General features: G+C 47.2%; 1 protein-coding gene across 2 annotated transcripts; it reads left to right on the forward strand.

Moving 5' to 3' along the window:
• Window positions 1-34: 34 nt before the first annotated feature.
• MXD1 (MAX dimerization protein 1) lies at window positions 35-11,476 on the forward strand. Of its 2 annotated transcripts, none has more exons than XM_026715129.2 (6): window positions 35-220; window positions 428-536; window positions 2,657-2,686; window positions 6,224-6,338; window positions 6,661-6,820; window positions 7,012-11,476. In XM_026715129.2, exons 1-6 carry the CDS (start codon window positions 142-144, stop codon window positions 7,209-7,211), a joined length of 693 nt encoding a protein of 230 aa, XP_026570914.1. In that variant the 5' UTR covers window positions 35-141; the 3' UTR covers window positions 7,212-11,476. The 2 variants fall into 2 exon arrangements, with proteins under 2 accessions (XP_026570914.1, XP_026570913.1); XM_026715128.2 differs by having other exon boundaries at window positions 40-220; window positions 7,009-11,476.
• Window positions 11,477-13,585: the final 2,109 nt, after the last annotated feature.

The raw sequence follows: 13,585 nt of genomic DNA on the forward strand, positions 1-13,585 counted from the left end.
CGGGGAGCGGGTTGGCCTGCGGTCGCAGGGGGCGGGCTTGGCCGCGTCGAGTCTGTCAGGCTGAGGTGGGGTAAACAGAGGCGGCGGCGGCGGCGGCGGCGTTGCGGGGAAGCGAGAGGACGAGCCGGCTAAGCCGGCAAAATGGCGGCCGCCGCGCAGGTGTGCGAGAACATCCAGATGCTGCTGGAGGCGGCCGAGTTCCTGGAGCGCCGCGAGCGAGGTAGGCCGCCCCCCCTCCCCCCCGCGCGAACAAAGCGGCTCCGGCAGGGAGGCCCTTCCCGCGGCCCCCCGCCCGGGCCCCAGTCGGGGGAGAGGGGGGCGTCGAGCCGGGGCGGCAGGCGAGCGAGGGCCGGAGACAAAGGCGGCGGCGGCGGCGGGGGGGGCGAGGGGCGGCCTTGCTCAGGGCCCCGCCGCGTTTCCTCCGCAGAAGCCGAGCACGGCTACGCTTCCCTGCTGCCCTTCAGCGCCAAGGAGAGGGAGGCCTTCAAGCGGAGGAGCCGGCCCAAGAAAGGCGGCGGCGGCGGCGGCGGCAGCAGGTAAGGCGGCGGGGGGGGTGGGCGGCCGGGGTGCTCCGTCCCCCGGGCCGGGAATCTGCTGCGCCCCCCGCGGTCCCCGGGGCGGAGGGAGGAGGGCCGGCCCAGAGAGGCCCGACTGGCGGGGCGGGAATCGGCCGTAGTGGCCGCCCTCTCAGTCCCGCTCCAGGCTCGGCCCGGTGCTGACTACGTGGACAAGTCCCGGCCGCTTCCCCCCCGCCCTCCTCCTCCTCCTCCTCCCCGGGCCTGGCCCAGCCTTCAAAGGGCCTGGAAGCCGGAGGTCTCCCGGTTGTGGCCGGGCCCTTCACGCGCTTGGTCCCCCGGGCTCTCCGCCCTCCCCGGAGCCCCCGAGATCCGAGGCCGCTTTCGCTTTCCCTCCAGCCAGGCCGGGATGAGGCGGCCTCCCTCCCTTCCTCCTCCGACCCCCTCCCGGGAAAGCCCTGCCCGATCGTCGGGTCGGGGGCCTCCGCCGGGAACAAAACCTCCACGACTACCGGCGGCATTTCATATTTGGCCTCTCGGAAGCCGCCTCCTTTCCAGTGAGTCCTGCGAGCAGGTTAAGGAGGGAACCTACCCTTCACTGAGGCATTGAAAATGGGGAGATTTTCCAGGAGGGGGAAAGAAAAAAAAGCTTGCAATTGTGGTCCCTCTCTGGCGTTTTCTCTCCTGTGCCCAGCCCTACTTGGGTCAATTCTCACAACCCATGAAATTGAGGCGAATAAAACCCAATTGTTCTCAACCAATAGAGGCCATCAGAGCCTCACGGTGACCCGCTGCTTAGGACAAAGGACGGGGTTTGCGCCGGATGCTAAACTCCAAACCCTTCGACCCATTTTTGGCCCAGTTTAGTGTCATGTAAACCAAAGTTGCCCGTGTCTAATTTACTGCTACTGTGGGCTTCAGTGACCTTATTTGCCTTCAGAGTTATTCCTACTTTTCTGTTCATCTGCTAAGCAGGAAGGAAGCAACTGAGAAATTATGATCTTGCTAGAAAAGAGTTTAACTTCCTCCCACTTCAGTCATTCCTGGAATGTTTTTTTCCTTATTATTAGAATCCATGAACAAATGATCAGATTAAATCGGCTTTTGTGGTGCCATCCACGAGACAAGGCTTCTAATGAAAAGATTGGGAATTCCTAAGAGCTGAGGCTGAAGTGCAGAGTCCTGGAGTCCTTTGCTAAAACTCACCATTTAGACTTTAGAAAAAACTTCTGGGCTATGTTAAGAGTACAAGAGCCTTAACCAATTACAAAATTAGTCACTTCATACAAGGTAAAATACTATTGTACAAAACTAGAAACAGTCTTGGTGTTTGTCAGGTGTTTTGAATATGTTGGGAGAAGTCAAAATTCCTACCAGCACAGCCAGTGACCAGGCATGATGGAGAACAGGTTGCTTCTCTTCCTCAGGGACCTTAGGAAATTCAGGGAGTTGTTCAGCTGGCCTTAAGAAAATGTTTTTCTACATAATTACTCAGTCACCATTCAGCAGCAGCACAGATAAAATCTTGAGAGGCATTTAGCGTAGTGAGGTAATTTCCGCAGTATGTTCCAGTTACATGTTAGTAGCATATCTTTATTAATAATAGTAATTAGCGAAAGTAATTTAAGGAAAAATGGCTTAAATGTTCATGAGATGGATTTTCACTTAATATTGGGAGGCTATAGATTGGTTCAGTCCTATGACAATCTAAGGTTGAAGAGTCTGCGCTTAATTTGTCATTTGAAATATTGTAAATTTAGATACTACAAGCCTTGCTAAGTTTATCCTATTTGTAAATGGGGGAGGGTAGTATAGCTGGAATAACCAATGTGATCCTTCACAGTTATAAAATTTTGTAGGAGCAACAAGACCACAGTTTCTTAAAGAATTGGATTAGCACCAGTGTGATTCTCGCTCTCGGTAGATAATTGGGTCTTTCTCCCTCAGCCCACCTACCTTATCCAGTGATTCTTTTCGGGAAATAAGGGAGAGAAAAGTGCCATCAGGAACTCCTTATGTCGAAGATATACATAAATATTAGCAGTGCCAATTTGGTACAAATTACTGTGTATAGTTCATTTTTATCAATGCATGTTTATTCCATAGTTGCTAATTAATTGATCCTCTTTTTTCTCTTTAAGATCCACACATAATGAAATGGAGAAGAATAGGTAAGCATTCAGAAACAGTTTATATTTAAATTGTAAAAGCATCCTTAAATTATAGCATATTTTGTTGAAGCAAATTACAACAGTGCAAATCTAGTTTTTCTGGCTGATCTCCATTAAGTAGAATTGACAAATGTTTATGTCTGGGGTCTTAATCCTTTGCAATATTGATTGTTACTTCTTTTTAAAGGGGCCATTTATGCTGCATGTTCTGTCACTGGAAACAGAAACAGTGGAACCAAATTCTTTCCGTTTTTACTGTTCTGACAGTATTAAGAGAAGAGAAGGAGCTAGTAGCAATTAGTTCTAGCCTTGATCTATTCTATGCTGAAGTGACATGTCAGAATTTCAATATGCACTTCCAGCTGACCTGCTGCATCCCTCACCCTAGGAAAGAGTTTGTGGTTTGACTATTCTTGCTACTCAAAGAAACTGACACTTGTTTATATATTAAACAGTCTGGAGTGTGGCTCTTCAGGAAGAGAGCCAAGTTGACTGTTGCAAGCTAGCCTTTAGCATTTCTATATAAAATTGTTCCTCTGTGTTGGTTGACCCAAATGGAATCTAAAGTTAAATTTAAGACTCTCAGCCTATGACATTAGTTTCTCATCTGAATGTGTTTGTTAAAGATTACTTGCATATTTTTCTTGGATTGCTAGATAAGAATATAAGCTTTAGGGCAACTGGGTAGTGGATATTTATTTAGCACTTAACCACAAATGCAAACTCATACACTTCTACTAAAATTCTTTGAATCCAGGATGTAATATTTGTCATGTGTATATTGACTGGAATGTGCTTTTCCTGGATCTTTTTTTCAAACTATTAAACACTTAGAAATAAGTTGGTATAAAAACCAATTTTGCAGATGATAATGAAAATAAAACAGGAAATCCTGAGCAATTTGGACTGGTGGAGGATAAAGCTTAAGAGCCGCCGCCCTGCCCCTCGTCGCTACTCATGAGGCCCTGTGACATTAGTGGCGGCCTCTCTTTCAGTGCCTCTGCCTGGAGAACAGGACGCGGGATGCGGCTTGTGGGCCTCCTGGCTGGGCTGATTACTGGGGAAACAGAATATTAGATGGACTCAGTTTTCATCCAGCTTGCATGTCTTTTTCTTTAGAAAGTTTCATTTAAAGTCCTTTTTGAATTCATTTTGTTTTTAATACAAAAATGAAATAATAGTGAGAGGACATGTTTGAATTTATGGCACAACCCTTAAGGCTAGCTAAACCAACTATTAATATTAGCCTGAGCTGTATCTTCAACTTTGAATTATAGGTTTATTTCATGATTGGCAGCCCACTTTCCATTATTCTGACAAACATTTCATGGATGGGTCCAATTTTATGTTTGAAGAATCAGTTTTAGGGATTTTGTTAATAAAATTTTCTAATTTAAAAATAAAGCTACTTCTGCTTGCTCGGTTAAACATGTAATAAAGTACAAATTTATAAAGCACTTTTTATAGAAATGATCTTCATTAAGGATTAGTAAACTTATCTGAACATTTATTAATTACATTAAGTAAAACCCATTGTTTAAATAGTAAAATCATGACCCAGTAAAATAACTTCTGAACTTCACTTCAAAGTCATGCAGCCGGTTCTCAAATTCAGTTCCTCATTTTCTCCCGTAGAATCAGTAGGAATTGAAATAACCTGTGCATTTCTAACACATTTACAGATGAATAGAATTGAATTGAATTGAATTGAATTCTTTTATTGGCCAAGTGTGGTTGGACACACAAGGGATTTGTCTTTGGTGCAAATGCACTCAGTATACATAAAAGAAAAGATACATTCACCAAGAGTTATAAAGTACAACACTTAATGATAGTCCTAGGGTACAATAAGCAATCAAATCATACTAGGAAAGAGTCCATATAAGGATACAAGCGACAAAGTTACAGTCATACAGTCACAAGTGGGAGAGGATGGGTGATAAGGAGTGATGACAAGATTAACAGTAATAGTAGTGCAGACTTTGTAATAGTTGAACAGTGTTGTGGAAATTATTTGTTTAGCAGAGTGATGGCTTTCGGGGGGAAACTGTCCTTGTGTCTAGTAGTTCTGCTGTGCAGGGCTCTATAGCGTCATTTTGAGGGAAGGAGTTGAAACAGTTTCTGTCCGGGATGTGAGGGGTCTGCAGATATTTTTACAGCCCACTTTTTGGCTCATGCAGGATACAGGTCCTTGATGGAAGGGAGGTTGGTAGTAATTGTTTTTTCTGCAGTCCTAATTCTCCTCTGAAGTCTGTGTCTGTCCTGTTGGGTTGCAGAACCAAACCAGACCATTATAGAGGTGCAGATGATAGACTCAATAATTCCTCTGTAGAACTGAATCAGCAGCTCCTTGGGCAGTTTGAGCTTTCTGAGTTGGCGCAGAAAGAACATTCTTCACTTAACAAAATTTAATGTGGATGTTCTTGAAACCTGATGCCTGCATGAGATGCTCTGTGTGTTTCTTATGATTTTTAAAAGAAAGGATGCCTGCAGGATTGGTGTCACATGAACAGCATGGAGACAATATCCATGCCTGCCCTTGTTAGAGGTTCTGGAGGTGTGACATCTGCCTCTCTTTAGGATGCTTCTTAAAACTTATTTCAGATTGCTTTCCAATGTGAATAAGCCACTTGGCTAATTTAATCATAGATTATGGAGTTCCAAAGTATTCTCCGAATTACAAGAAAGTTTTATAAACATTACAGTGTAATCCAGAACTCGAAACAATGGCAGGCTATTATTTTAGGTTTGAAAACTTGTACTGCTGTTTGTATTTAAGTAAAATAACTTGACATGAAAGAATTTACACTTCTCTCTTGTCTTTTAATATTTAGTGTTTAAAATTGGTGCATCTTGATGTTGTTCCACCAGTGTCACTTGATAGTGAGATGGACAGCATATAAATTTTATAAATAAATACCTAGGTGGAATTCTGAAGTGGCTTAGGCCATTATAACAGCTTGGCTAAACTAGTAGTTTACTTGCCTAGAAGAACAGAGGCAAAGTTGATTTGAATAGTAGCCTTCAAAAATGAGATGGTAAAGGAACATCCTCAGTGGAGTAAGACAAGAGCCTCCGTCCACCCTGTGTGCAGCTTGTTCCCTTCCGTCCCATCTTTGTCAATTTTTAACCAATTTTACTGTTGCTTTTTATTGTTTTCTTTCATATTGTTGCTTTTATTGATTGTAAGCCACTTAGAGTCATCTCTAGGGAAGATGGGCGGCATGTAAGTTTAATAAATTTCTAGAAAGCATGCTTAAACATTGAACCACTTTTAACTTCAACCTTGCAAGTGTTAAAAGTGATTCAGTGTTTAAGCATTGTCATAGTTAATCTTAATTAGAGAACACAGATTCAGAAGCAGAGCTTGTATTAGCAATAGCCTAGCACTTGCGTACCGCTTCACGGTGCTTCACAGCCCTCCCCAAGCAGTTTACAGAGTCAGCCTCTTTCCCCGCCAACCGTCTGGATCCTCATTTTACCGAATTCAGTATTGCTGAATAAACTGTTTATCAGTGACCAATGTTTCATTGACAGGCGTGCCCATCTGCGATTGTGTCTGGAGAAGCTTAAAGGGATGGTGCCTCTCGGGCCAGAGTCCAGTAGACATACTACACTGAGTTTACTTACAAAAGCTAAATTGCACATAAAGGTGAGTTCAAGCTATCACGCTTCTGATGGAGAAAAAAAATAAAAACGTTTTGTTTGACATTTCAGTCAGCGTTAGTATCTCATTGGATGAACTCAGTCAGACTTTTAAGCGCCCGGAACACCTTTTTAAGTAGATCATGACAGGCTGAGGCAAAAGATTCCAGCTCACAGGGTCCTTCAAAAGGTGTGAAAAGAACCGTAGCTGAGATGGCAAGAGAGGAAGAGACGGTGGCTGAAAGCGGCTTAGCTGCCCTCGAATAGCTCCACCCTCTGAGGAGAGCTTGCGTGTCCAGGGACCCACCCGTGCCTCTTTCCTCCCACAGAAACTTGAAGATTATGACAGGAAAGCAGTACACCAAATAGATCAGTTGCAGCGAGAACAGCGGCATCTGAAGAGGCAGCTGGAGAAACTGGGCATTGAACGCACACGGATGGACAGCCTGGGGTCCACCGTGTCCTCCGAACGGTCAGATTCAGACAGAGGTGAGGAGGAAGCGCTGATGGGCGCTCGTGTGCGCGCTTCCGAGTTCCCGCATGAGTTGCTGGGCCAAAAAGCTCTGCTGAGTTTGCTGGCTTGCTTACATTTCGCGTTCCCAAACCAGCCCCCTGCTCCCTCCCTCCCTCCCTCCCCAGAGGCCCCCTGGGCTGGCTGACGTGGCTTTCTGTTGTAGAAGAAATTGATGTGGACGTGGAGAGCACCGACTATCTCACCGGGGACCTCGACTGGAGCAGCAGCAGCAGCAGCAGCGGCCCCCCGAGCGATTCTGACGAGAGGGGCAGCTTGCAGAGCGTCTGCAGCGACGAGGGCTATTCGAGCGCTGGCATTCAGAGAATAAAGGCACAGAACCATCTTAAGGCCTGCCTCAGCCTATAAGGAGCCAGTAGCCTCCCCTCCCCTGCCCTGCCCACTGCTCTTTCCTTCTGGGATTTCGCTAGGTAGTATGTGGGGCTGCTCCACAATTCTCTTGCACGTAAACTTCTTGTACCATCGACATCACCAAAATCTGCTTTGCCTAAGTCTGAAAACAGTGCATAGTGTTGTGGGTTACAGGTTCCTCCCTGGCGCGCACTTCTGATGGCGCCCCCTAGCTTCTCTTTCCTAACCGTAAATTCATCTCTGCGCGACTGAACATTCCAGCCAGAATTCTTAGCAGCCCCCGGAATACGGCTGCGGTAACAGCCACATCCGTGTTTGGGGCCTGGGCTGCAGTTCATATTCTGGGTGAAGGTAGGAGGGCCCAGGGTGACGTAGATAAAGCCAGACGAGTCGTCAGGCACGGCCACTGTAAAAGGAACCCTACTTTTTTTGGCATTCGTTGTATCCCAGCGGCAGGCAGAGGTTAAAAATGACACGAGAGGCTTGGAAGAAGAACATGGGCTGGTTAGGGAATTGTGCAGTGAATCTTTCCAGTCACTGTTAAAAAAATTATTCTGAAAAGTCCCCAGTCATTCTAGTAATAAAGTAGCCAACCCTGAGGTTGGGAATAGGATTGAGAAAGGTGTCTAAGAGACTCAGTTTGGCAGAAGAAGGGCCGGCCGAGCGGGATTGTACTGGGGAGGGTTTCCCCTTGGAGCTGCCTCTCCGGGTAGGACCTCAATATTTTCACGTCAGATGACCAAATACGACCCTTGGGGCATCTTGATGATGTCGTCTTTGCATCGATAGCTGCCTGTTCCTTTGGTTGCCAGCAGCTCCCCGGGCTCTGCTGAGTCTCCCTTTTTGTCTCTGGGACAATTTTTTCTACCTCAGAGAGATGAACAAAGCTGATCTCAACCCCTTTAGCACAAGTGAATTAGGATGCCTCGTTTGTATACTTGGTACTAGTCCGACCTGTTTCCTTAAGAATTCAGCAATAACTGAGTGACGAAGTTAGCTGCGCTAGCTTTCCCTGAATGGCTGAGGCGATTTCCTCCGAGGAATTCCATGGCTGCCCTCTTGGCATCCTAGCACTTCTTTTCCCCAGTGACATCCTTTGGGAGGCCGCCCAGGGCGCCCTGTGTGTGGTTTTGGTTTGGATGTGGGATGTTGGGCTGCTGTTTCTCTGCCCCCCTGACACATCTGCAGCGCTTTTCCTTTAAGCCGAGTAGAGCACATGCAAATGTACATAATGTGGTCTATAAATAGTATTTATTCATTTTTATATCAACCTGATGTACTATTCTTATGATTTTGTGCTTTTATAGATGATTAGGAAACTTTGTATGTCCAGGTCTAATGAAACTTCCTCTCCTCCTTTTTGCTTTGAGCGGCGGCCCAGTTTCTGGGCTGCCAGTGACTTTTCACAAGGATTCTTTGTATGCAGCTAGTTCTCCCCCAGCACTTACAGGCCGGCTCTAGTCCAGCCAACTTCCTGTCACTTCACTCTCAAAGGGCTATGTGGCAAGTGGCGCTTTACTGTGTATTCCATGTTTGCTTGTATCCACTACCAGATACTCAAGCAAATAATATGGAAGTGGATTTTATTTGAAGAAAGCTGGTTTCTGAGATGGGAAGTGGGGCTAGCGGATGACTAAAGAGCTCCATATCTCGGTGTCTGGGAGCTGCCTCGAAACAAGAGCTGGAATCCTCAGGGGCCAGCTGACCTGCACTGACCCCTTCCTTGCTGGAGACTTTCCTCCTGCGTCAGTCTAGCAGCTGGCTGGCCTCTAGGAGTCCCTGCGGAAAACCCTCCAGGGAGACTGAGCCTGCAGCTTGCACCCCCTTGATTTGGACAGGTTCCTTGCCAGAGGCCTTTGAGTTTGTTAATGAGTTGCATAAAATTGCCTCTCGCATTCAACTCCATGTTGTCATCTTAGAGTTCAAAATAGCCTTTGATTTGGAAGGTATTTGAAAGGGTAAACTTAGCATGTTTTTCTTTAGAAGTAACCAAACTTACTTTCTTCTTCTTCTTCTTCTTCTGTTTAATTATTGTTGTGCCTTTCGTGAGTTCCTGGGCACAGTTTACTTCAGACCTCTCCTGGCCAGGAGGGCTCCCCCTCTGAATAAATGGAAGTGGTGGGTGTGTCCATAGTGCATTGGAGAAAGTAGACTCTGGAGGGTGCAGCCACTCTCTTCTTTAGTAAAGTACTTTGGAGTTTCGTTTTGTTGTCCTTATTGCGAACCAGTAATTGAGCTTTGCACTTTCTGGATGTGGTCCTTTCAAAATGTGGTTGGTACAGAAAATAATTACAACTCCATAAAGGATGATGCACTAATTTCAGAAGCTCGATTAAAGCTATCTCTGATGTTTCAAAAACATCTCAATGAACAGATGAGTTTATCCGAGAGGCTTTGAGGGCCCCTCCCAGCGTCTTGGGGAGGGCTGCCCTTGGATCCATCCCTGAGACAGTTGCCCCACCGCCTGCAGGCTCCGTCCCGCCTGAACCCTGCCCAAGCGCTCCGGAGGGTTGTGTGTAGCCCTGGGCCATGTTTCTCAGCAGCGGTGTAGCCGTGGGTGAACAGCCACACCAGTTGCCTTGTGGAGGGAGAGGAACCGGAACTTCCTACGCTGGCCGGCTGGCTGGGCTGCCCTGGAACAATGGTGCAGGCAGCAGGGACTGGGCTGCCCCGTTAAGGTGGAGGCTGGGCCGTCAAAGGCGACATGCCGGTGTAGCCAGCCTTTCCTCCCTATTCACTGATCCACCAGCATTCATTATTATGTGATAAGCTGCAGAAAATTAATTTTGTAGATCGTTCATGGGGAGCTGCGTTTCTCTATCTGTGTTTACAGCTGGACGTTTGTGTGGGTGTGCGTGGGTGTGCTTCAAAGACCACACTAAACACTGCGGCACTGAGCAACTTTTTTGCAGACAGCAAATCCAGGGGATACTTGGTTGGAAATGGAAGTTGAGAATTTGTGCTCTTATTCATCCAAAATAAACGTGGCTGTCAGGGTGACAATCTGAAATATCCCAAAAGTATTGTCTTTACCTGGTGAATCTTTTCCTGAGTGTTGAACACCCAGAAATTTTATTACTGTGTATTTTTCTAACAAAGCAGAGCTTTCAAGGTGCTGATAGACACATCTTGTGAACTGTTTTTCCAGGGTTTGTGTGAATACCTGTTTTTGATTCAAATTCAAAGCACTTATTTGAAATGTGTAATTAGGTGCCACAAACAAGGTTGCAGAGCTCTGGGCATTAGCAGGGTGTGCGCTGCCAACTGCCATTTTAGCACTTTGTTCCCGCCACGGGCCCTTCTCTCTTCCCAGGGACCCAGGTCTCTCTCGCGCCTCTCGAGAACTCCGTTTCTGCCGAGGCGTTTACAAACACAGCCCGGAGGGGGGGGAGCCCCGCCGGGTTCCCTGGGAGGGGTGAAGCGGGGGAGGGGTTTCTTTTTTGAAGTGCTCACTGCCTAGTTCAATTTTGGCATCTGACGTACAGCAATATAATGGGACTCACTCGTGGGGTCCTTTTGCCCCCCTTGGTCGCAAATTCAGGTTTTGACACTTAACTGTATTGGGACGAAGACTGCTTTTACATACACGTTTGCTCCCCGATTACAAACAGGAAGTTGCCTCCTTGGGTCCCCCCCCCTTCCTGCTAACCCAAGTGGCATTTTTCCTCTTATGATTAGCTGAACTTCATTGTACAACTATGAATCAATGATGCTTTTGTTTTAAATAATAGTTATCCCAAATTATTGAGCAGAAGAGATTTCTTTTAATGCTACAAAATGTATGTATCAAGATTATTTTAGCAAACCTCTTTATTATTTAACTGCGAAGGACACTTAAACAGTCTCTTTCTCTCCGGCTGCCGCCTGCTCTTTCCTCCTGACATGCCCCAAAGTTGACTTGCTTGAGGCATCTCTGGCTTTCGTTTTGTGCTGTCCTTCTCTCTTCGCCTGTGTCGTCGCACAGGTGCTCTGAACAACAACGCACTTGCAATTCTGAACTTCTGATTTGGTTCTGGAGTCTTCCAAATTATCACACAGCCTAAGAGGGAGCAGCGGAGGGGAGGGAGGGGGGCGAGGATTCAGTTTCCAAATGTAAATACCACATCATTACAAATCCGGTGTCAAGACCATATAATGGTGCTTTTTATCACAGTTAGCACATGCCTTTTTAGAAATTACATGTTTTAGACAACCTTGCTGTGTATATGTATACTTCTGTATTGTTCAACTGTTAGAAAATAAATTATTTCATTATTAAAATTGTTCTAGCATTGATGTTTTGCTCGGAAAATGGTTTTACTCATTTATTTTGAAATTATTCCAGTTATTAAACTCATATTTTCATATTTACAATCTGTCTGGAGCAAGTCGCAGGCCCCAGACCTGATCCATTATACAGCAGCACTGTTGGATAGGGGAGCCCACTCCTCCCAGTTCCTGCAGGACTCCCCACCCCCAGTATGTGGGGCGGCCTTGCCAGAGGGAGGGGTCCGGGAGTTGAGCCCACTCCTGCGGAAATGATCCGATAAGAAGGGCCTGAGCTGCTGGGGGTGACGGGAGCAGCCCCATCTGCCCTCCCTGGGAGGGGCCCACTTCCTCTCTGGTGGTTCTGGAGTAGTAGCTCTAAGAGGTGGGATCTAGTTGTTCTAGTGGATCACCACTTAAGTATGAGCCAGCCGTGCCAAGCTGCAGCTGCCAAGAAAGCCAGTGCAACCCTTGGCTGCATCAACCGAAGGGTCACAAGTAGCGACGGTGCCACTTTCTATTGCCCCAGGGTGACCTCGCTTGGAAGACGGGGTCCACTTCTGGTCAGCAGGATGCAACAAAGATCCTGAGAGGCTGGAAAGGCAGAGAAGATGATCAAGGGCACAGAGGCTAAACCGACAATGAGCAGTTGAGAGAACCGGGGCACGACCAGTCGAATGGAGAGGAAGACTAGGGACTAGGTGATGTCAATCTTCCACCACTTGAGAGGTTTTTGTAGTGGGGGGTGGGGGGGGCAACTGTCCTCCAAGGCAGCAAAGCGCAGGACAAAAAGTAATGAGTGAAATATTACTAGAGAGAGAGCTGACTAACAAGGAGAGATTTTCTGAAAGCAGGAACGATCATCGGCACAGCCTGCCTCTGGGAGCTGTGGGTGCTGCAACACTGTTTTCAAAAGGAGATTAAAGGAATACTTGTCTGGAATGGCACAGGGTCTAAGACCTCCAAGAGACTCCCCAGTGCTATTATTCAGCATACTTGGGTCAATTTAAGTCATACTTTATGACGACTCTCCAAGCTTAGCTAGTTTTTTGTAAATGGGCGTGTGGTGCCACCCTGGTCTATTTGATTATCATTCAGCACCGCGTTGGTGAGCGTTAATTTCATTATCAAGACTGTGAAAAAACTCAGCCAACGTGTCTCCAAGGTTTCTGTCAGCTTCTTTGCCACTGGGCCGTGATCCAAGATGCCCTGAAGGGCCCAAAGGAGAATGGGCGCTTTCACGAGCGCCAGAGTCATACAGTCAATGAGTTTTCAGTCCAGTTTCTGTTGTCTCCATTTGAACTTGCATAGTCACTGGACAATCCCCAGTCGGATCCCTTGAGGGGATGCACAGTTGGTGATCTCCAGCCGGAGCGGTTCTGACTAGGATGAGGCACCGGAGAGAAGAATCCCTACCTGCAGAGCATTCTCGCCTGCCTTGTCCTTCCGCTACACCTGCTGAATCGATCACTCGGGGAGGCCTCGTGGGCCGCATGAAATCCCCACCCCAGCATGGCTACTGTAGGCGACGGTGGTCCTGAGAAAGCTTCGTGCCAAATCCAAGCCCACCTTCGTTCTGCCAGGTAGGAGAGCCCGGACTCCACGGCCGGCATAGCCGGAGCGCCCAGTCCAACAAAAGGGCTCCGGGTGCCGCTGCTTGAGGCCCGGGGAAACGTTTTTCTGCATTTCTATAATGCCATTAAAATATCCTTGCCTTTGCACAATATGCTAAGCCATGAAAAACGAAAGTTAAAATCAACCATGGTCTGCCTACTGCCCATGGTCTTGATTCATACCTAACCGGACGGTGGACACATTTTAAGAGCTCTTGCATCTGAGGAAAACGCCCTCCCTCGGTCCAGCTCCCTGACCGGGGCCTCCCCGCCCCAGTTGCCTTCCCCTCTCCGCTCCCCAGCCGAACCCTCAGAGCAGAATCCCCACCCAAACAGGCCTGGTTTTCACGATAGCACTGAACGTGGGGATGAAGCGCTGCAGACAAAAGCCCTCCCTTTATAGTGGGACCGCCAGGAACCTGCTCCTAGGTGGATAGTCGGAGTCTATTTTGGTATCCTTCCCCACAAATGTTTTGCTTCAAATCGTCACCTGTTTATTTTCCTGCTCTATTT

This window comes from Pseudonaja textilis, chromosome 9 (genome assembly GCF_049901715.1).
Source record: "Pseudonaja textilis isolate UNSWEBS1 chromosome 9, rPseTex1.2, whole genome shotgun sequence".
In the NCBI taxonomy this organism is placed as follows: Eukaryota; Metazoa; Chordata; class Lepidosauria; order Squamata; family Elapidae; genus Pseudonaja; species Pseudonaja textilis.

Bases quoted from the DNA above. Each gene is read 5' to 3' on its own strand.
- MXD1 (XM_026715128.2), top strand. From the start codon at position 142: ATGGCGGCCGCCGCGCAGGTGTGCGAGAACATCCAGATGCTGCTGGAG. The intron at 537-2,656 runs GTAAGGCGGCGG...TTTCTCTTTAAG, and splicing joins GGCGGCGGCGGCGGCAGCAG to ATCCACACATAATGAAATGG. The intron at 6,821-7,008 runs GTGAGGAGGAAG...TTTCTGTTGTAG, and splicing joins ACGGTCAGATTCAGACAGAG to AAGAAATTGATGTGGACGTG.